Source organism: Schistocerca nitens, chromosome 10, assembly GCF_023898315.1.
Source record: "Schistocerca nitens isolate TAMUIC-IGC-003100 chromosome 10, iqSchNite1.1, whole genome shotgun sequence".
In the NCBI taxonomy this organism is placed as follows: Eukaryota; Metazoa; Arthropoda; class Insecta; order Orthoptera; family Acrididae; genus Schistocerca; species Schistocerca nitens.
The window spans coordinates 80,437,511-80,460,875 of NC_064623.1; the positions used below are offsets into that span (position 1 = coordinate 80,437,511).

The following is a 23,365-nucleotide window of genomic DNA, read 5'->3' on the forward strand; positions in this document are numbered from 1 at the left end:
ACTTACAAACATATTTACAACAAGCAATCAGGTGGAAATTTTATACACCGACCACAGCCTCTCAGCCTGGAAGTTTTAACTGAAGAAGCAATCAGATTGCTGAAGGAGAGAGTGCTCCGTGTGTAGACAAACTCTTCCAATTCGAAATTCTATTACAGCACAGTGTTGCTCACACATGGACATTGTTATATTGCACATTGGCGTGTTATGTACTACAGGAGCACAGGGCTGCAAATATGTAGACATGAAGAATGAATATATAGAATGTTAGTAATGTTTGTTTTATTTAGTAGGCCTTATGAGTTTTCACATAAAAAATTTGGAGGTGTCACTTTGCAGCTCACCTTTGTATACATGCATGCATTTGCTCTCTTCCTCCTCAATTCCCCCTTACACTAAAAGATAGAATGCAACATACAGGTACTGAAGTCGATGACGTCTGCGATGATAATTACACATTGGCAGGAGAGACTACAGGGCAGAGGGTATGAGTGTAGGTGGTTAGCACCGATTGAAGCCAGGAAGGTTACAGCAATGAAGGACGTGTTGCAAGGGTAACTCCTTGCTACATAGCTTAGAAATGCTGGTGCAGGGCAGAATTCAGATGGCATAGGTTGTGAAGCAGCTGCCAAACTCAAGCATGATGGGCTCAGCAGCGTACTCCACCACCGGTGGCCAACTCTGCTCTTAGCCACAGTTTGACATTAACCATTCATTCTGGTGGACAGCCAGTCGGTGGTCGTGCCGACGCAAAATGCTTAGCAGAAATTGATGCAGAGCTGAACTGTGTCATAGCTGTTTTCACAGGTGGGGACAGGATAAACCTGTGATATGGCTGTGTTAGGTTGTACTCAGTGGGTGAACCAAGCAGGTTTTGCACATGGATTTTCCACAGGGATATGACCCCTGTGACAAGGAGAAGGGAGTGGTAGTGGCATAGGAATGGACCAGGATGTTGTGCAGGTTGGGTGGGCAGTGGATATCAGGTACACAAAAGAAATAAGAAAAGAAAAAATAGTATTTATGTTGGGAGTGGTGCCAAATCAAGTAGGATTATTCCACCTTGCTATGTTTTACCTAATCTGAAGAGTGCCGTCCAGCCACGTCTGGTGCCAAAAACGAGCCCAGCACACCCTCTAACTCAAGCCCATCTCCTTCCCAGGTGTAAGACTGGCTGGATGGGCGACAGGTGTGACCAGTGCCACCCGTACCCTGGCTGTGTCCACGGATCCTGTCGCCGTCCGTGGGAGTGCAACTGTGAACCCGGATGGGGAGGAATGTTGTGTGATCAAGGTAAGTAAAAGTTATGACAGTTATTTGGAAAGTAAGGAGCAATTTCTTATAAAACATAGAGCATCACAGATTTTTTCAAAAAAACTGTTTTTATTTAATTTCTTACATGTTTCTCTATTTTTCTACGTAGTTTTCATGTTTGTTTAAACATTTGACATAACACTCCACAAGCTTTTGTACCTTAAATCATAGATGTCTGCTGCCTGTGAAGGTAACTTGTCTTTAACTTCTTTTTCACATTATCACCTTTTGCAAAGCACTTGCCATGTAGAAACTTCTTTAGGCAGTGAATGAGTGAAAACCGCTTGGCAGAAAGTCTGGACCGTATGGTTGGTGGACAGTCTGTTCAAATGGTTCAAATGGCTCTGAGCACTATGGGACTTAACTTCTGAGGTCATCAGTCCCCTAGAACTTAGAACTACTTAAACCTAACTAACCTAAGGACATGACACACATCCGTGCCCGAGGCAGGATTCGAACCTGCGACAGTAGCTGCTGCGCCGTTCCAAACTGTAGCGCCTAGAACTGCTCAGCCACTCCGGCCGGCTGACAGTCTGTTCCCATCCAAAAAATCTGAAAAGATTTTGGGCACAAATGGCACAATGGGATCCAGCATTGTCAAGCAGCAACAAAACTCCATGCATCAGAAGGCCACGTCGATTACTCTGTATTGCACGTCAAAGTTTAGTCATGGTAGTGCAGGTAGCAGCTGCATTTATTGTTGGCCCTTGTTGCATAAATTCGACTAACAAGACTCCAAATTGCAAGAACAAACAGTTGTTGTTGCAAAACTGGATTTTTTTATTTTATTGATCTTCCCATGACACATTCCACCTTCTACAAGGAATCTTCAAATTGGCCTACGAGAAAATTACAACCTTTCATATAAATGGCATGACCCCAATTTAGCAAAACTGGACTAGCAAGAAAAAATGAAACATTTGACTGACAAAATATGGTGTTATGAATGTAGAATGCTGTGGATACAAATGTTCGAGAAAATTACCATTCTCGAAATTTGTAAAACATGGTGCTGTGTCCTGTGAGATAAGAGTAAAATAAATTAGAATATGGCTGATAAAATGGTCAGAAGCCAGTAAACACATCTACATCTACATACATACTCCGCAATCCACCATACGGTGCTATCACTTAGTAGCGGAAAAGCATCCGGACCAGACGAGATACCCTTAAGATTCTACAGTGATTATGCTAAAGAACTTGCCCCCTTTCTATCAGCAATTTATCGTAGATCTCTGGAAGAACGTAAAGTACCTAGCGACTGGAAGAAAGCACAGGTCGTTCCCATTTTCAAGAAGGGTCATAAATCAGATGCGAATAATTATAGGCCTATTTCACTTACGTCAATCTGTTGTAGAATAATGGAACATGTTTTGTGTTCTCGTATTATGACGTTCTTAGATAATACAAATCTCCTTCATCATAACCAACATGGATTCCGCAAACAGAGATCATGTGAAACCCAGCTCGCCCTATTTGCCCAAGAAATTCACAGTGCCGTAGACACTGGCGAGCAGATTGATGCCGTATTTCTGGACTTCAGGAAGGCATTTGATACGGTTCCGCACTTACGTTTAGTGAAAAAAATACGTGCTTACGGAATATCGGACCAGGTTTGTGATTGGATTCAGGATTTCCTAGAAGAAAGAACACAACATGTCATTCTTAACGGTTCAAAATCTGCAGATGTAGAGGTAATTTCGGGAGTACCGCAAGGAAGCGTGATAGGACCCTTATTGTTTACAATATACATAAATGACTTAGTTGACAACATCGGTAGCTCCGTGAGGCTATTTGCAGATGACACGGTTGTCTACAAGAAAGTAGCAACATCAGAAGACTCGTACGTACTCCAGGAAGACCTGCAGAGGATTAATGAATGGTGCGACAGCTGGCAGCTTTCCCTAAACGTAGATAAATGTAATATAATGCGCATACATAGGGGCAGAAATCCATTCCAGTACGATTATGCCATAGGTGGTAAATCATTGGAAGCGGTAACGACCGTAAAATACTTAGGAGTTACTATCCGGAGCGATCTGAAGTGGAATGATCACATAAAACAAATAGTGGGAAAAGCAGGCGCCAGGTTGAGATTCATAGGAAGAATTCTAAGAAAATGTGACTCATCGACGAAAGAAGTAGCTTACAAAACGCTTGTTCGTCCGATTCTTGAGTATTGCTCATCAGTATGGGACCCTTACCAGGTTGGATTAATAGAAGAGATAGACATGATCCAGCGAAAAGCAGCGCGATTCGTCATGGGGACATTTAGTCAGCGCGAGAGCGTTACGGAGATGCTGAACAAGCTCCAGTGGCGGACACTTCAAGAAAGGCGTTACGCAATACGGAGAGGTTTATTATCGAAATTACGAGAGAGCACATTCCGGGAAGAGATGGGCAACATATTACTACCGCCCACATATATCTCGCGTAATGATCACAACGAAAAGATCCGAGAAATTAGAGCAAATACGGAGACTTACAAGCAGTCGTTCTTCCCACGCACAATTCGTGAATGGAACAGGGAAGGGGGATCAGATAGTGGTACAATAAGTACCCTCCGCCACACACCGTAAGGTGGCTCGCGGAGTATAGATGTAGATGTAGATGTAGATGGCAGGGGGTACCTCGTACCACAACTAGCATCTTCTCTCCCTGTTCCACTCCCAAACAGAACGAGGGAAAAATGACTGCCTATATGCCTCTTTACAAGCCCTAATCTCTCTTATCTTATCTTTGTGGTCTTTCCACGAAATATAAGTTGGCAGCAGTAAAACTGTACTGCTGTCAGCCTCAAATGCTGGTTCTCTAAATTTCGTCAGTAGCTATTCACGAAAAGAACACCTCCTTTCCTCCAGAGACACCCACCCGAGTTCCTGAAGCATTTACGTAACACTCGCGTGATGATCAAACCTACCAGTAACAAATCTAGCAGCCCGCCTCTGAATTGCTTCTATGTCCTCCCTCAATCCAACCTGATAGGGATCCCAAACGCTTGAGCAGCACTCAAGAATAGGTCGTATTAGTGTTTTATAAGTGGTCTCCTTTACAGATGAACCACATCTTCCCAAAGTTCTACCAATGAATGGAAGACGACTATCCGCCTTCCCCACAACTGCCATTACATGCTAGTCCCACTTCATATCGCTCTGCAATGTTACTCCCAAATATTTAATCGACATGACTGTGTCAAGCGCTACACTACTAATGGAGTATCCAAACATTACAGGATTCTTTTTCCTATTCATCTGCATTAATTTACATTCATCTATATTTAGAGTTAGCTACCATTCTTTACACCAATCACAAATCCTGTCCAAGTCATCTTGTATCCTCCTACAGTCACTCAACGATGATACCTTCCCGTACACCACAGCATCATCAGCAAACAGCCGCACATTGCTATCCACCCTATCCAAAAGGTCATTTATGTAGATAGAAAACAGCAGCAGACCTACCACACTTCCCTGGGGCACCCCAGATGATACCCTCACCTCCGATGAACACTCACCATCGAGGACAACGTGCTGGGCTCTATTACTTAAGAAGTCTTCAAGCCACTCACATATTTGGGAACCAATCCCATGTGCTCATACCTTAGTTAGGAGTGTGCAGTGGGGCATCAAGTCAAACACTTTCCAGAAGTCAAGAAATATGGCATCCGTCTGATACCATTCATCCATGGTTCACAAGATATCATGCGAAAAAAAGGGTGAGTTGCGTTTTGCAGGAGTGATGCTTTCTAAAGCCTTGCTGATTCATGGACAGCAACTTCTCTTTCTCAAGGAAATTCATTATATTCGAACTGAGAATATGTTCAAGAATCCTGCAACAAACCGATGTTAAGGATATTGGTCTGTAATTTTGAGGATCTGTCCTTCTACCCTTCTTATATACAGGCATCACCTGTGCTTTTTTCCAGTCGCTCGGGACTTTACATTGGGCAAGAGATTCGTGATAAATGCAAGCTAAGTAAGGAGCCAATGCAGTAGATTACTCTCTGTAAAACTGAATTGGAATCCCATCAGGACGTGGCGATTTATTTATTTCCAACCCATTCAGCTGCTTCACGACCCTAGGGATGTCTATCACTATGTCCTCCATATGGGAATCTGTACGAGATTCAAACAGTGGTATGTTTGTATGATCCTCCTGTGTGAAAGATTTCTCAAATGCTAAATTTAAAATTTCAGCTTTCATTTTGCTTTCTTCCGTTGCCAGGCCAGACTGATCATTAAGTGACTGGATGGAAGCCTTTGACCCGCTTACTGATTTTATGTAAGACCAGAATTTCCTTGGATTTTCAGCTAGATCTTTTGCTAAGGTATGACGGTGGTAGTGGTTGTATGCTTCGTGCATCGCTCTTTTTACAGCAGCACAAATCTCTACTAGCTTTTGCCTGTCCTCATTCTCCTGATTTTTCTTGTACCACGAGTGCAACTGTCTTTGCTTCCTGAGCATTCTCCAAATTGCGCTGTTAAACCACAGTGGGTCTTTTCCGTCCGTAACCCACTTTTTCGGCACATACTTCTCCAATGTGTGATTTACAATGTATTTAAAATTTGCCCATAATTCTCTCCATGTTCATCGTACCGGAAGTATGTGAAGTCTATTTATTTACTAAGTGGGATGCTAACAACTGCTTATCTGCTCTTTCTAGGAAGAATACTCTCCTAGCCTTCTTGACCGACTTTTTAACTTTCGTAACTATAGTTGTAATGACAACATCATGATCACTAATCCCTGTCTCAACACTGACACCGTCGATGAGGTCTGGTCTGTTTGTGGCTACCAGATCTAAAATATTTCCATTATGCATTGGCTGTCGATTTAGCTGCTCAAGATAGTTTTCGGATAATGTGTTCAAAAGTAATTCACATGACTGCTTGTCTGTACCACCTGTAATGAATCCATAGACATCCCAGTCTATACTAGCCAGGTTGAAGTTGCCTCCGACTAATATAGCATGATCTGGGTACTTCTGTGATACAGAGTGTAGACTCCCTTTGAATGATTCTAGAGCTGTCATGGTGGAACCTGGTGGCCGGTAATACACCCAACAATTAACTTTATCTCTCCTAGCCCTGTTAAACGTGTCCAGATAACTTCACAATCACACTCTACTTCAACCTCAGTAGACACAATATTTTTGTCAATTGCAATGAGGACACCACCTCCTACAGTGTCTAATCTGTCTTTCCGGTACATGTTCCAACCCTCACAAAATATTTCAGAACTTCCTATCTCAGGGTTCAGCCAGGTCTCAGTCCCGAGAATAATTTGCGTGCCACATGCTTCCTGGAGGGCAGTAAATTCAGCAACTTTATTCTGAACACTCTGAAAATTTACTGCTAATATCTTGATAGCTGAAGTGTCTTTACACTGAGCACGTCCTGATTTCCCTGCCTGCATGTCAACTGGTGAGTGTTCATCAGGACACCTCGCACTACTACCTAGCCTAAAAAAAAAAAAACCATGTGCACGCCAATGTCTAATGTACTAAAAGTCCAAAACACACTCAAACAAAATTTAAGAAATTACTTAATGATACAGAAGTTGTTAAGTATATGGGAAATATGTATATCTGTATAAATAGGCAGAAGATTACCTTGGTGGATATGCAGCATCCTTCAAATCCAATAAAATGGAATGAAGTGTACATAGATGCATCACACAGTAAATAAGTAGGAGATGCAAATGCTCATGCTTCCACTCCATTTTGTTGACCTTCATGGCAAGCAATCTTGGGCTTACATTTCACCAAGGTAATGCTCACCTGCATATGGTTGTGTTTGTGCTTGCCAAAATCTACATTGGCCTGCAAGGTTGCCAGATCTCTCTACAATTGATAATGTTTCCAGCATTATGGGCATTGCCCTCCAACTATCTTGGTATTTTGATTATCTAACATGCCAGTTGGACAAAATTTTGCATGGTGTTCCTCATGAAGACATCCAACAGCTCTGTCAAGTAATGCCAAGCCAAATAATTGCTCGCATAAGGCCAGAGGTGCACCAATGCGTTATTGACGTACTTGATTTGTGAAACTCTTTCTCTTGAATAAATCATCTAATATTTCTGAAATTATAATCATTTGTTTTCTGTACATTTACAAACTTCTACTGATTCCTGTCCCATTTGGACAATTTCTTTGTGGTGCATCCCTTTTTTTTCCATCTCAGTGTGTATATAGTAATTCAGGGAAATACAAAAGATCATTGAACCATATTATAAACCTGTGGTAAGAATTACCTGTGTGTGAATACTGATGCCATCTTTACAGTTATAATCAGTTGTGTAAATTTCATCAAATTCTTAACTGACAGTTTAATTAGATAGTGAAATTTTGGCAACTAAAATATAGTGGTAACAGTCTAACAGAATTAATGGTGCAAATGGTGAAAGTAATTTTGGTTGTATCCAAACCTTGGTTACAACTATTTCTGAAGTTAATTAGTTTTGCAGAAATTAAAATACATTAATCCAATGTCAGAATGCCAGTACTTCTTGTACTTGTGTTGTCAACATGCCCAACTTGAGTGATTAGCTCAATTAGAATTCCCTGTCTCATACTGTAGTAATAACTTGTAATTAACACAAAATAAGGTGCATTAATGAAATCAGGGTATTGAACAGAAAATCCTGAATAATATGTTTGAGTAAAGCAAAGCTTGATTAAAGTTTTGATAAATACAGTTTGTACTACACAAGTATTTTGTAGATATTGTACTCAAATGAAAAGTTAAAAAAATTAGGTATTAGTTGTGTGTACATCCACATCTATACCTAGCAAACCACTGTGAGGTGCATGGCACAGTGTACATCCCATTGTACCAGTTATTAGGGTTTCTTCCTCTTCCATTCATGTATGGAGCTCAGGAAGAATAATTGTTTCAATGCCTCTGTGCACGCAGTAATTATCAAAATCTTATCTTCATGATCCCTCTGCGAGCGATACATAGGGGTTGTAGTATATTCATAGAGTAATAATTTAAAACCAGTTCTTGAAACTTTGTTAATAGACTTTCTTGGTATAGTTTATGTCTATCTTCAAGAGTCTTCCAGTTAAGTTCCTTCAGTATCTTTGTGACACTCTCCCATGGAACCTGTGACCATTCGCACTGTCCTTCTCTGTGTATGTTCAGTATCCCCTGTTAGTCCTATCTAATATGGATCTCATACACTTGAGCAATATTTTAGAACTGGTCACATAAGTGCTTGTAAGCAATTTTCTTTGTAGATTGATTGCATTCCCCCAGTATTATACCAATAAACTGAAGCCTACCACCTGCTTTACCAATGACTGAACCTATGTGATCATCCCATTTTGTATCCCTACAAAGTGTTACACCCAGGTATTTGTGTGAGTTGGTCCATTCTAACAGTGACTCATTGCTATTATAGTCATAGGACACTACGATTTCTTGTTTTGCAAAGTGCAAACTTGTATATTTCTGAACATTTAAAGCAAGCTGCCAATCTCTGCACCACTTTGAAATCATATCAATATCTGACTGAATATTTATGCAGCTTCTTTCAGATAGTACTTCATTATAGATAACTGCACCATCTGCAAAAAGCCTTATTTTACTATTAATGTTGTCTGCAAGGTCATTAATGTACAACATGAACAGGAAGGATACCAACACACATCCCTACGGCATGCCTGTAGTTACTTCTACATATGAGGGTGACCATCCATCCAAGGTAACATGTTGCATCCTCTCTACCAAAAACTCCTCAATCCAGTCACAAATTCCACTTGACACCACATATGATCGTATTTTTGAAAAGAAGCATAGGTGTGGTACTGAGTCAAGTGGGAGGCTGCAGCTTGCTCTGTTTGGGCTTTATACCCTGTTCTTACAGCTGACTTCTCCTGAACAAACACTTTATTTACTTTAGGTGCACTGCCCCAGAAGACAATCCCATAAGGCAACAGGATCTGAATAATGCAAAATAAACCAACAGTCTTGTCTTGAGGTCCATGCTATGAGAGCTGTTTTAAGGATATAATACACTGAACTAAGTTTCTTGATTAGTTTCTCTATGTGTTGGCTTCACGTTACCTTGTTATACAACTAGGTCCCCAAGGAATTTTACATGCAGTGATTCATTCTTTGTACAACTGTTAATGTCTACTCCTGGTGCTAGATGGTCATTATTGCTTGTTTAAAACTGGATATTATGTGTCTTTGTGGGCTTAAGATCTATGCAGTTAACTGTGAAACTCCATTCACCTGTCATCTGAGCTTTGTCTGTTGGAACATATAAGTTTCTCATGTGGGCAACTGCAGCTTAATCTCTGCATACTTAAAACATTTCTTAAAAATGTTCATGGTAAAATCTTCAAAATATTGTAGAATCCACTTGTAGCTGCTAATCCTTGTTTACTGTGGAATCAAGGTACAGCCAGTTGCACAATAATGAATTGCACCTTCAGGATAAATTTGGCTCGATTACATTAAGCCATTAATCAATATAATGTACCAACATTCTATAAGGCACATATCCTGGCATCATCAAATGCAATGCCTGTTGAAAGATTGATCAGTAATCTTCAACAATTATGGGTCATCTATGACACAGTGGCAGCTACATCTGCGCATTGTGTTATCATTTCTTCATCACTAATGGGATAGCTGTTTTTCAAAATACTATTAGAAGTTCAACACTGGTACAAACTAGACTGTCCATCAGCGATGACCTGTAATTATCTAAGGTTATTGATGGATTCTGCAACATCCATTGCATTTGATGGTGTTGTGATGTGTGCCTTATAGAATGCTGAAAGATAATATTGATCTAATGGCTTAATGTAATGCAGTCACATTTAATCTCAAGTTGTGAGTCATTATCACAAAACCAATTGAATATTCATTCCACAACAAACAAGGATTAGCAGCTACAAGCAGACTCTACAGTTTTTAGATTTTACCACAAAAATTTAAAAAAATTAACTGTGTCTGCTGGGATTGCATTTGGACCCATGATTAGTAGGTTTGTGCCATCAACAAACATTACAGTTTTTGAGCTGCCCTTTAAAACTCACTGAGAGATCATGTATGAACGTTAGAAACAAATTGGCCCAGTACTGATATTTGCGGCACTCTACAGACTGTGTACCCCCATCCTGAGACTACTTTAATGCTTTAGGTACAGTGTGTTACTGAGACCCTCTGCTTTCTGTTAGGGAAGTAAGATTCCATCCATCAAAAAGGATGCCATTGATGCTTTAAGACTTTAGTTTCATTAGTAGAATTTTCTGATCCACAAAATCAAAGGCTTTGCCAAGGTTGTGGAATATACCAGCAGGATATTTTTTCTTGTTTAGCTCTGCTAGTACTTCATTTTTGATATTTTGTATCTCTCTCTGTGTGGAGAAACTTTCACAGAAGCCTAACTGAGGAGCAGTTAACAAGTTCTGATCAGTTAAATAAGTCTGGATTCAATGAAAGACCACCTCACAGCCAATTCTCAAAAGATTTGAAGGAGTGGTTTGTGTTTGCAATAAGAGGTGGTTTGCTAACTTCAATGGTGTAGGTGGGTGTTACTACATCATATTCAAGTCTGTCAGAAATATGCCCTGAGTGATTGCCTGATTAGAAAGATAGCTTAATGGTAATACTATTAAGTCAGCACAAGATTTTAATATTGTGCTACAAACACCATCACAGCCATCAAAATTACTAATTTCTGATGAATTCTGTACATCCTTAGGGGCTGTACTTTTAAAACTTATGTTCTTTGGTGGTTCATGCTGTGTCTGCACATGTAAATCCATCACATCCACATATGTTTGTTAATTACTGGTAGCAGTGCTTTAGTCACTGTGAGTTTAATCTGGTGGCCAATGATTTGAAAGTGTCACCTTTCCTTCCAGAGCTATTTCATAGAGGATCAGTTTCATTTGATCAGTATTTATGTTTGTGTTAATAAAGTTCCAAATATTTTTGCCTTAACCTTGGAGTGTTCTAGGTTTGGAGCCATGTATATGAGTTTTAAATTTTTTATGACAGTGGAGGATTTGGCAACACTGGTGGTAATGGTGTTTTCAATCTTGAATGCTGCTTGTTCTCTGAATTATGTAGATCTCTCTCTTCTTAGTACAAGATACCTTAACCTCATGAGTTATTCATCCCATATCCATACTTTTGTACAATATTTCCTTTATTTGTTTTATGGGAAAACAAGACCCAAATTGCTATATGAATAACTTTAAGAAAAAGTTAAATTTTCCATTAACATTGTCCTTGTTATAAATTTCTCCTCATCATTCTTCCCACAATTAGTGACGAAGCACAGTGATTGAGTCATTGTTTATGATTCTGTGATCCAACAGTGCTTTTCTTCTATGATCTGTACCTAACTGGCCAGTAAATTCTACTGTCAGTCTCATCATCAGACTGTCAATGAACTGTATTACTTTTCTTTTTGGAACACAGCCTTTGAACAGTTTTGAGAAAGAAGTAACTACACTTTCTGTGGAACACACCCACTATTTTGCAGGACAATGCTTGGGCACATACAACACAAGGTGTGTCAGATTTGTTCAGTTGATGGGACTGTGAAGTACTGTACCATCTGCCATACTATCCAAACTTATGTCCATGCGACTTTCACTTGATTCGTAAAATGAAGGAAACACTTTGGGGAATTTCCTTCAAAATTGTTACGGTACAGAGATTCATTAAGCATTAGACTATTCCATTGGAACCATCGACACAACTGGCACTGATAGAGGTATGCTGCAGCTTCCACACAATTCTGGTAATTACATTGAAAAGTAATAAAACTTTGAAACAGGTACCAATTTTGTATTAGTAGTAAATAAATAGTTGCCACTATTAAAATTCCAACCATTGTAACTTTTCATTCAGGCCTTTCATATTCACCACAAGATCAAATAAAGGAAAGTGCAGGAGTAATATTGACAATACTATGCGCAGTAGCCACCAGAAAGATCGCGGGAGGCGCACATCGGCACGGCGCGTCACAGACGGTAGTTGCCGCAAATAGAGTCCCGTGCACCAGAGGGCACGCGAGAATTCGGCCGCGACCTCTGCCAGCGTAACAACAACAACAGCAACGGCAACTCAGGCAGCACGCGCCGTGCCCAGTCAGTTCACATCGGGCATGCCTAGGAGACAGTTCCCGGTCTACTCTGAAGTGCGACGGAAAACGTGAACCGTGTTACTACACAATTGGCGACGAGTAGGGTCGTTCTTTCGCGTGTTGCGTCGTTGTTCCGGTTTCGCAGCTTATCCGCGGCATGGAGGATTTAGTGCGGGTTTTGGTTGAGCAGCAGACGGAGCTCATGGCCACCATGAAACAAGTGCTTCCGGCGTTGCTCTCCACGCCGTCTGCTCCAGCGCCGTTCCCTCCTCCCTTTCCCCTGTATGACGAGACGGCGGAGGATTGGGACGCGTATGAACATTGCCTTAGGCAGCATTCCGGGTGTTTCATGTTGCCGATGCGGAGATATGTGGTGCTCTCTTCTTGTCTTGGATATCTCCCTCGCTGTATCAAGTTTTGCGGCAGCTAGCGCCGTTGCAGGAACCCTTGTCCTTGTCTGTTGACGCATTGTGTTCATTGCTGTCTTCATATTATCGCCGCCACACGCATGTTGTGGCGGCTAGGGTCGAGTTCTATCAGTGCAAGAAGCAGCCTCATCAGTCTTACCGGGCGTGGGCCGCTACCCTGCACGGTCTTAGTCGCAAGTGTCATTTTGTCACGGAGCAGTCGCGAGAGTCGTATGCCCACGTTATGGTGCGCGACGTCATTGTTCGTTCGGCCCCGGATAGGGAGGTCCGGCAACGGGCCCTGCAGTTAGAAGACCCTTCCCTCGAGGAAGTCCTGTCCATTGCTCAATCGTATGAAGTCTCTCACGTCGCCGGTCAACAGTTGGAAGCGTGGTGCGACGTCGCGGCGGTTGAGGGCGGGGTGGACGACGTGCGATCGGTACAATCCGGCCGTTACGGCCGCTCCCGCACGGCGCGTAAACAGAGTTCCGGCTGCCGGCCCCTGTTACCGTCCTGTGCGTTGTGCTACACTCCTGGAAATTGAAATAAGAACACCGTGAATTCATTGTCCCAGGAAGGGGAAACTTTATTGACACATTCCTGGGGTCAGATACATCACATGATCACACTGACAGAACCACAGGCACATAGACACAGGCAACAGAGCATGCACAATGTCGGCACTAGTACAGTGTATATCCACCTTTCGCAGCAATGCAGGCTGCTATTCTCCCATGGAGACGATCGTAGAGATGCTGGATGTAGTCCTGTGGAACGGCGTGCCATGCCATTTCCACCTGGCGCCTCAGTTGGACCAGCGTTCGTGCTGGACGTGCAGACCGCGTGAGACGACGCTTCATCCAGTCCCAAACATGCTCAATGGGGGACAGATCCGGAGATCTTGCTGGCCAGGGTAGTTGACTTACACCTTCTAGAGCACGTTGGGTGGCACGGGATACATGCGGACGTGCGTTGTCCTGTTGGAACAGCAAGTTCCCTTGCCGGTCTAGGAATGGTAGAACGATGGGTTCGATGACGGTTTGGATGTACCGTGCACTATTCAGTGTCCCCTCGACCATCACCAGTGGTGTACGGCCAGTGTAGGAGATCGCTCCCCACACCATGATGCCGGGTGTTGGCCCTGTGTGCCTCGGTCGTATGCAGTCCTGATTGTGGCGCTCACCTGCACGGCGCCAAACACGCATACGACCATCATTGGCACCAAGGCAGAAGCGACTCTCATCGCTGAAGACGACACGTCTCCATTCGTCCCTCCATTCACGCCTGTCGCGACACCACTGGAGGCGGGCTGCACGATGTTGGGGCGTGAGCGGAAGACGGCCTAACGGTGTGCGGGACCGCAGCCCAGCTTCATGGAGATGGTTGCGAATGGTCCTTGCCGATACCCCAGGAGCAACAGTGTCCCTAATTTGCTTGGAAGTGGCGGTGCGGTCCCCTACGGCACTGCGTAGGATCCTACGGTCTTGGCGTGCATCCGTGCATCGCTGCGGTCCGGTCCCAGGTCGACGGGCACGTGCACCTTCCGCCGACCACTGGCGACAACATCGATGTACTGTGGAGACCTAACGCCCCACGTGTTGAGCAATTCGGCGGTACGTCCACCCGGCCTCCCGCATGCCCACTATACGCCCTCGCTCAAAGTCCGTCAACTGCACATACGGTTCACGTCCACGCTGTCGCGGAATGCTACCAGTGTTAAAGACTGCGATGGAGCTCCGTATGCCACGGCAAACTGGCTGACACTGACGGCGGCGGTGCACAAATGCTGCGCAGCTAGCGCCATTCGACGGCCAACACCGCGGTTCCTGGTGTGTCCGCTGTGCCGTGCGTGTGATCATTGCTTGTACAGCCCTCTCGCAGTGTCCGGAGCAAGTATGGTGGGTCTGACACACCGGTGTCAATGTGTTCTTTTTTCCATTTCCAGGAGTGTATATACATCACGATCAGTCGGAGTGCCCCCAGCGTTGGGCCGTTTGTCGCAAATGCAATAAAAAAGGACACATTGCTAAAGTTTGCCGCTCAGCCTCGAAAGAATCGAAGGAAGCAGTTACAGAGGACATGGACGTTGACATTCAGGAAGTTTCATCGGGCCAGGCTCCCGACGCATCGGCACACAGACTCTTTATCGAGGTGTCGGTTCGGTCACGCTGATACGGGCGCGAACTTATTCCGACCTTGGGTCGCCCCTGTTGGCGCCAGTTTACCGGCGTCTACGCGGTTGTGGTAAACAGTTCATTCCCTTACTGGGTCAATTCACTACCGACGTGACTTACAAATCAGTCACTCGGCCAATTACTTTTATTGTTGTCAGTGATGCGAGCTCCGCTAACCTTTTTGGCTTGGATGCCTTTCAAGCTTTCGGGTTTTCTATCACTGACGCCATACGGTTGGTCTCTGAAGACGTTCCCTATCAATCATTAGAATCTTTGATCTCTGACTTTCCGGATATCTTTGAGGAGGGCCTGGGGCGTGTTTCAGACTTTGAAGCTCACTTAACGTTGAAGGCGTCTGCTCGCCCGCGTTTTCTACGCGCGAGGCAGCTCCCCTTGGCACTCCGCCCTCAGGTAAAAGAAGAGCTAGACCGGCTGACAGCCCTAGGGGTCGTTCTTCCCATTTCTTCTAGTAAATGGGCTTCGCCCCTCGTTGTCAGGAAACCCTCGGGAAAATTACGTCTTTGTGGCGATTTCAAGGCCACCATTAATTCCCAATTGGTGGTGGACACCTATCCTTTGCCTCGTGCTGATGAATTGTTCTCCGCCATGGCGGGAGGCAAATATTTTTCGAAAATCGATCTTTCGGAGGCTCCTCATCAGATACCTCTTGATGAGGACTCGAAACGGCTGGCGGTTGTCAACACCCCATTTGGCCTTTACTAATACCAGCAGTTGGCCTTCGGAATATCCATTGCCCCGGCGATATTCCAGCGTTATCTTGAGCACGTCACGTCGACAATCCCTCATTGTATTAATTACCTGGACGACATAATTGTCACGGGCCGCAGCATGAAGGAACACTTGCACAACCTTCGCACCCTCTTTCTCAAATTCAGGTCCGCGGGCTCGTGTTGCAACCTGTGTAAGTCAAACTTCTTCTGACCGTCCATTGAGTATGTGGGCTACACAATCTCTCAGCACGGCGTCCAGCCGCTAGGAAGTTTGGTCCAAGGTATCATCGACCTTCCGTGGCCCGCTTCGCTAAAGGAGTTACAAGCTTTTTTAGGCAAGATTGCCTATTACCACCGGTTCATTCCCAGGGCTTCCACCATCGCCCGCCCCCTGTACTGCCTTCTGCGCAAGGGTGTTCGTTTTGATTGGTCACCTGCATGCGAGCGAGCGTTCACCTCGTTGAAAGGCCTCCTCACGTCAGCGCCGTGTTTGGCTACTTTTGACCCCCATAAGCTGTTGGTCCTGGCTACAGATGCTTCGCAGTATGGGGTGGGGGTGGTCCTGGCCCATCGCAACGCAGATGGTTCCGAGCAGCCACTGGCGTTTGCGTCTAAAACTCTTAGTCCCGCACAAGCCCATTACTCCCAGGTGGAAAAAGAGGCTTTGGCCATTGTCTACGCTGTTACCAAGTTTCACCCTTTCTTGTATTGCATGAAGTTTCAGTTAATCACTGACCATAAGCCGTTAATATCGTTTTTTGGACTCGCCTCTGATTCCGGATAGGGCGGCCCACAGACTACAGCGCTGGGCCTTGTTCCTCTCTAAGTACCATTATGACATTCATTTTCGCCCTACCGAACAGCATGCCAATGCAGACGCTCTTTCCCGTCTTCCGGTGGGCCCGGATCCTACGTTCGATCGAGAGGAGATTATGTGTTTTCATTTGGATGTGGCATCCCGCCAAGCGGTTGATGGCTTCCCGATCACTAGTTCTAGAGTCGCCAGGGAAACGGCAGCTGACCCGATTCTCCGGCAAGTAGTTCGCCTCATTCAGCAGGGGTGGTCATCCCGACCTCCAGGCTGGGCCTCGGACCCTCTTCGTAATTATTTTGTGCTAAGAGACCACCTCTTTGTCTTGGAAGGAGTTCTCCTTCTGGCTACCGATGATACAGCTCCTCGCGTTGTTGTTCCTGCAAGCTTGCGAAGGGAAGTCCTCACGTTATTACATGAGGAGCACTGGGGTGTTTTCCATACTAAAACCTTGGCTCACAGACATGTGTACTGGTCCGGTATTGACAGAGAAATTGAGCACTTGGTGGCCGCCTGTTCCCAGTGTACGAGCCAACAGGCATCTCCCAGGTCAGCGTTCTCTTCATGGCCGCCTGCAACCCAGGCATGGGAACGTGTTCACATCGATTTCGCGGGCCCGTTTCTCAATGGCTTTTGGCTCATTGTCATTGGTGCTTATTCCCGATTTCCATATGTGGTTCACTGCTCCTCAACCACTTCAGAGGTTGTAATCCAGGCACTAGCAAAAATCTTTTCTGTGGAAGGTCTGCCAGTCACCCTGGTCCCTGACAATGGACCTCAGTTTGTTGCAGACCTTCCAGGATTTTTGTAGGCGCTTCGGTATTCGGCACGTTTGCTCTCCCCCCTTTCATCCACAATCGAACGGGGAAGCAGAGCGCATGGTGCTCACATTTAAGACACAGATAGAAAAATTATGTGCACGAATTTCCTGCGGAGGAGACATTGACGTTTTTCCTGACGGCATACCGGACCACACCTATGGGAGAACGCAGCCCCGCAGAGCTCCTCCACGGGCGCCAACCTAGGACTCTGCTGCACCTCCTTCGGCCCGGTCCTCGCCAGTCTTCGCAAAATGGAGTACCCGGCTTTCCACCGGGTATGTCGGTCTGGGCACGTGGGTTTGGTCGCAATCCACGTTGGATACCAGCGGTGGTCCTACGCCGAAATGGCCGCCGGCTCTATACCTTGTAGACGGGGGACCGGGAGGTACGTCGTCACCAAAATCAGTTACGTCCACGTTTGGGCACCCACCATCCGACCCCTCGGGCACCGGCTTCCCCATTGCCAGAACCTGTGTTGGTTTCTCAGGGGACGCTACCACCCCTCCCCCCTGTGATTCCGCCGAACTGCCTTGGCAGCCTCCAGAAGCTCCAGCACCGGCATCGCCCTAGTTAGCGATGCCCCAGCGAGAGCCGGCCCCCCTCGCAGGCCCGGTTTCTCAGGAGGCTGGTTCACCTGTGGTCGTCCCTTCCCCATTGTCCCCGCCACTGGGTCTTGCCCCTCCCGGGGTGGACCTGGATCCAGAGTTCAACAGCCTGTCTCCCGTTCTGTCCCGGGTTCCGGTGGTGGGACGACGGGGGCCTCTTCGTGTGGGTCACTTCCAGCCGTATTCGAGGGTTCCGGCTCAAGGGTTGGCAGATCCCCTCGACTCCAGCCTTCCGATGGATGTGGAGGTCATCACTACTGCACGACGCTCTACCTTCCGACACAGTGGATCACAGTGGCTTCACCCCCCGAAGGAGGAGGAGTGCAGTAGCCACCAGAAAGATCGCGGGAGGCGCACACCGGCACGGCACGTCGCGGACGGTAGTTGTCGCAAATAGAGTCCCGTCCACCAGAGGGCACGCGCGACAATTCAGCCGCGAGCTCTGCCAGCGGAACAACAACAGCAACTCAGGCAGCATGGGCCATGCTCAGTCAGTTCACATTGGGCATGCCTAGGAGACAGTTCCCGGTCTACTCTGAAGTGCAACGGAAAACGTGAACCATGCTACTACACTATGAAAGCAATATATTGCTGCTTACCATAATGATGGACACAGAGCTGAGGTCTCCCTGAATGTCATACAACTTTCTAATGTTGCAACCTCTCTGTATAATACAGCATCCTCTTTGAAAAACCTTATGGAACTTTTGTTGTTATCGTTCAGGTCCTTTATTTTTGTTGTGAAAAGGTGCTATAACTGTCCCTTGGTGTACATCCAAAGTTACTTTCACGTCTGAAGATTTTTCTTCTTGAGAACAACATGCTGTGTTCTGTTTGCTAGAAACTTCCCAGTGCAATCACACAGTTGGTCAAATATTCTTTACACTTATATGTTGTTCAGTAGGTGGAAGAAGTGCACAACTGTATCAGATGCCTTCCTGTAGACAAGGATCAAGCCATCAACCTGGGCACCAGAATCTGAGCTTTGTGGATGAACAGAGCAGCTGGATTTCACTTGATCATTGTTTTCAGAACCCATGGAGATTCCTTCAGAGGAGATTTTTGGTCTCCAAAAGTGTCTTAATACATGAACACAAAACGTGTTTCACAATTCTACAAGAGAACAATGTCAGAGGTGTAGGCCTATAGTTTTGCCTGTCTGTTCAGCAGTCCTTATTAAAAATGGGAATAATTTGCATTGTTTTCAATCACTAGCAATCCTTTGCTCCTCCAGTGATCTATGATGCACTGCAGCTAGAAGATGAGCAAGTGCTGATATCTCTTCAGGTCCAGTCACCTTTTCTCCATTAATTGATTTCAGTTACTTTTCAATTCTGTGGGCACTTATTTCAATATTTGTCAGTTTGATGTTTATGTGATGGTTTAAAGAAGGAACTACTGTTTGATTTTGCTCATTTTCTACAATTCTTCACAATATATTAATCAAATAAAACACACAGGCACAAGACATAGAAGCATACAACATGAAACACTTTCTTATGCAATATGCTCAGAATGTATTCTTGACTGTAACTGATAAAGAGTTTGGTATTCTACATCAGTGAAGGTAATGTGACATGTGACTACCATCACTGCTTGTGTTGATTTGTGACTCACTTCCTTGACCTCCTTACACATAGCACTAACTGTTTAAGTGATCATTACGTACTTAGGCAGCATTCAACTACTTACTGATACCCATCACAGACCTTGTTTCTGGTACAGTACAATGGAAATGTACGTGAATGTGGAGTTGGCAGATGCCCATGTGTCTGGATTTACGTAATGGCAGTGCTCGGAGATATTTCTAGAATCCAGGTGCTCTGATAGGAAAATGTTTGAGGCAGCTGAATGTTGTCTTAGGGATTGTGGCATGTTTAAAGTTGTTACTTCCAATTATGGGATGCCTAGAAGGATGGGGATCTCACTGCTTGACTGGACATCTCTGTTGGTAGTGCTGATACTTTGGATAATGGAGATGAAATCGTCTTCCAAAACCTTCACGTACCATTCAGTAGTCAAATTGCCATCTTCTTGATCATGAAATACGGGTTCTCAGTTCCCCAAATACGCCAATTTTGCTTATTGATGAACTCATCCAGATGAAAGAGGGCTTTATCACTAAGCCAAACAACAATGCGCTTACTAATTCCCATCATGACATCTAGTCAACCATGCAGCTTGAACATCATAATTCAAACCATTCAGACGTTATGACAGTTTTATTTCATATAGTTCAATAATTGACAGCCTGTAAATATGCATGTAGGTCGGGTTCACAAAATTTTAAAATATAGAGTCATTACTTTTCAAATGTAACATAAACAACATGAATGAGAATTGATACAAATATACATTAGATAATGAAGTTACCAAATGTTCTTTAGCAGTGGATTACATATCCTTCGAATGGTCTAAATCAGTAGTAGTCAACTTGTTTTATCTACTATTCACTCTTGTATCAGTGTCATAAAATTTTCAAACCATACCCTGCTTCCTGAGTAATGGTTATTTATAAAGTAGAACTTACCAATTACACTTTCTCAAAACTTTATGAAAACCTATGAACATGTTTGTAAAACCCCTATCATCTACCCACTAATGGGCAGTAGGGACCAGGTTGACTACTGCTTGTCTAAATGATGGTTTCTGTTTCATGTAGCAATATTCCAAATGTGGATTATATCCATGATTTCGCAAAACACTACAAGACTTTTCTGGAAATTGAAATTTTATGACTGAAATATTTCATTAACCTAAAAGTTATTGTAGCAAAAGTATACACTTTTGGAAATAGAGGAGTTTGGACTACAAGGTAATAACACCAGATTTCAAAAGGATTATATTTGATGATTCAAGCATCCCTGAATTCTTATGACAACAATAATTTTCAATAAAGATATTCTCATGACCACACCATCTCCAGAACATATGAGAAAAGATACCAATGAGGGCATTTGAAACAGATACATCGATCCTAAAACAGAACTTTTAGTGAGGTCAGAATTTTAAATGTGCATGATTTTCAGAAATAGTAAATTTTGAATATTTTTAAAAATAAAATCGTTCTACGCAAACTACTTATACTGTTGTCAGCAGGCTGCAAACTATGTGGCTTGAGCCTTCTTTAGTCGGAAGACTGGATTGATGCAGATCGCCGTGCTAGTGTATCCTGCACAATCCTGTTGATTTCTGCATCACCACAGCAACATACACCCATTCAAACCTGCTGATTTTATTTGAGTCCTAATGTCCTACAATTTTTATAGCCTACACTTCCCTCCACAATGAAATTAACAAGTCCTTGGTTCATCATCGTAATCAGTTGTAACCAAGTTGTGCCACAAATTTCTTTCTTCCTTAATTTGATTCACTATTTCCTCACTTGTTAATCTACCTGTATAATCTTCAGCATTCTTATGCAGCACCACATTTCAAAAGCTCCTATTCCATTGGGACTGAACTGCTTATTGTCAACATTTTACTTTTATATAAGGGTATGCCTTCATATAAATATCTTCAGAAAACACTTAGTAACAATTAAATTTGTATTTTATGTTAACAAATTCCTTTTTTCCAGAAATGTTTTTCTTGTTATAGTTTGTCTAAATTTTATATCATCTACTAATCTCTCTATCCCCATCCCCTCCTTTCTCTCTCTCTCCCTTCCTCTATCTCTTTTTTTTTTACCAAAAGCCCACCTCTGAAGCTGAGCACTCAGCATGGCTGAAGCCATATGAAGGGCCCAGGTTCAATTCCCGACCAGGTCGGAGCTTTTCTCTGCTCGGGGACTGAGTGTTGTGTTGTCATCATCATCATCATCATCAACATGCAAGTCATCGAAGTGGCTCCGGATAAAAAGACTTTAGCCAGGTGGCTAAATTCACCACTAGGGGACTCCTCTCCAAAATAGGTCATATGCACATTTCATTACACTGAAGACACTTTGATAAGAATTTTGAGATTTCAGTCTACCTCATATATGTATTATGTATTGAAGAGAGTAAAAAAGAAAAAAGAAATATTTATGCTAGTAGTAGCATTATAGCAATGGAGCTATTCAATTTAGTATATTTTTCCATTTCCCATGATTAATGCGGTATATACTGTAGGAAGTAAATTTTAACATGGAAATAAAATTTTGTAAGACTCATCCCAATTTAACTTACTTTCTGTATGAGATGTGATTAAAAAGTAACTGGAACTTTAGTTTTTCTTTAAGAGCCTTCATTTATCAACATTAACTTTGTCACTTCAAAATGTCCTGAAAGGTTGATTCTCTCTCCTTTTAGAGCTCACATACTGTGAACAAAACGAAGATCTGTGTGAAAATGGTGCAACATGTATCAGCCTGACAGAGGAAGATGGAAACTACCGCTGCATATGTGCCGAGGGATTCACTGGCCGTAACTGTGAAGTATCAAAGTTCACCACAGCAATGTCCATGCTTAACATGACTACCACCATGAAGCCACCTACATCCCTACTTCCTGGTGAACCACCTGAGGAAGAAAATGAAGCTGCTTAAGAAATATCACAATTTCTTCCATCAGATATGTAATACTGTTTTTTTTTTCTGAAGACCATTATTTTAATATATAAAGTGTAAGTCCTTTGAAACATAAAAAAGAACATTAAATTAAACTTGATGGGGCTTTGGAATGAAACATGGAATCTTGAAAAGGCTGTCACAATATTTCTGTGGGATAAGTGCTCAGCAATACAGAAAGCAATAAAAAATTTTTTTTGTAACAATTAAATCATGAGCACCCAGCCGTTTTGGAACATGGCTAAATTTTGATCTTGTGGCCTTAATGTGATTATACGTATATTATTCTCCCCCCCCCCGCTCCCTCCTCCCCCCCTCCCCCCCTTCTACCTGCGTAACTGTGTGTTTACAGCTTAATCACATGTTTGCAGTTGTCACTGATGCTTTGTAGTATTATGAAACAAATTTTATGTGCTTCAAATATTGTAACAGTAATCTGTGATTCTTCAAAAGCAGACACTGCATTCCAGTAGTTTTAATTTTCCAACGATCTTGGCTGAAAGATCAGCACTTCCAGTTTTTGTTAAACTGTGCACATGATTGTTTGTGAATCAGTTGTTATTTATTTGTGTAGATGCTTTTGTTTAGCTTATGTATTGTAATTAACTTATGAATTTATTTATTTAATTTATTTATATTTAATTTATTTATTAATGTATAAATTTGATTGATTTATTAATTTATTTCAAATTATTTATTTTTTATTTTGTTATTTATTTTTATATTGTTGCAAGACTTCATCTTATGACTGTAAAAATTTGAGAAAATTAAAATATTTGTTGAAATGAGATTTATAATTAGAGGAGTAAATGTTCTTCAGAATTTGTGGACAAGA

The 23,365-nt window shown here is 43.2% G+C and overlaps 1 protein-coding gene across 1 annotated transcript in view; it reads left to right on the top strand.

Annotated features, from left to right (window-relative positions):
- The window catches only part of LOC126210357 (delta-like protein 1), a 114,000-nt gene extending 91,200 nt beyond the window's left edge, over positions 1–22,800 (top strand). Inside the window, exons 6-7 of the mRNA XM_049939572.1 lie at positions 1,163–1,293; positions 22,274–22,800. Of these exons, the coding sequence (XP_049795529.1) occupies positions 1,163–1,293; positions 22,274–22,509 (367 nt within the window). The 3' untranslated portion in view covers positions 22,510–22,800. The remainder of the gene's footprint in view (positions 1–1,162; positions 1,294–22,273) is intronic.
- Positions 22,801–23,365: the final 565 nt, after the last annotated feature.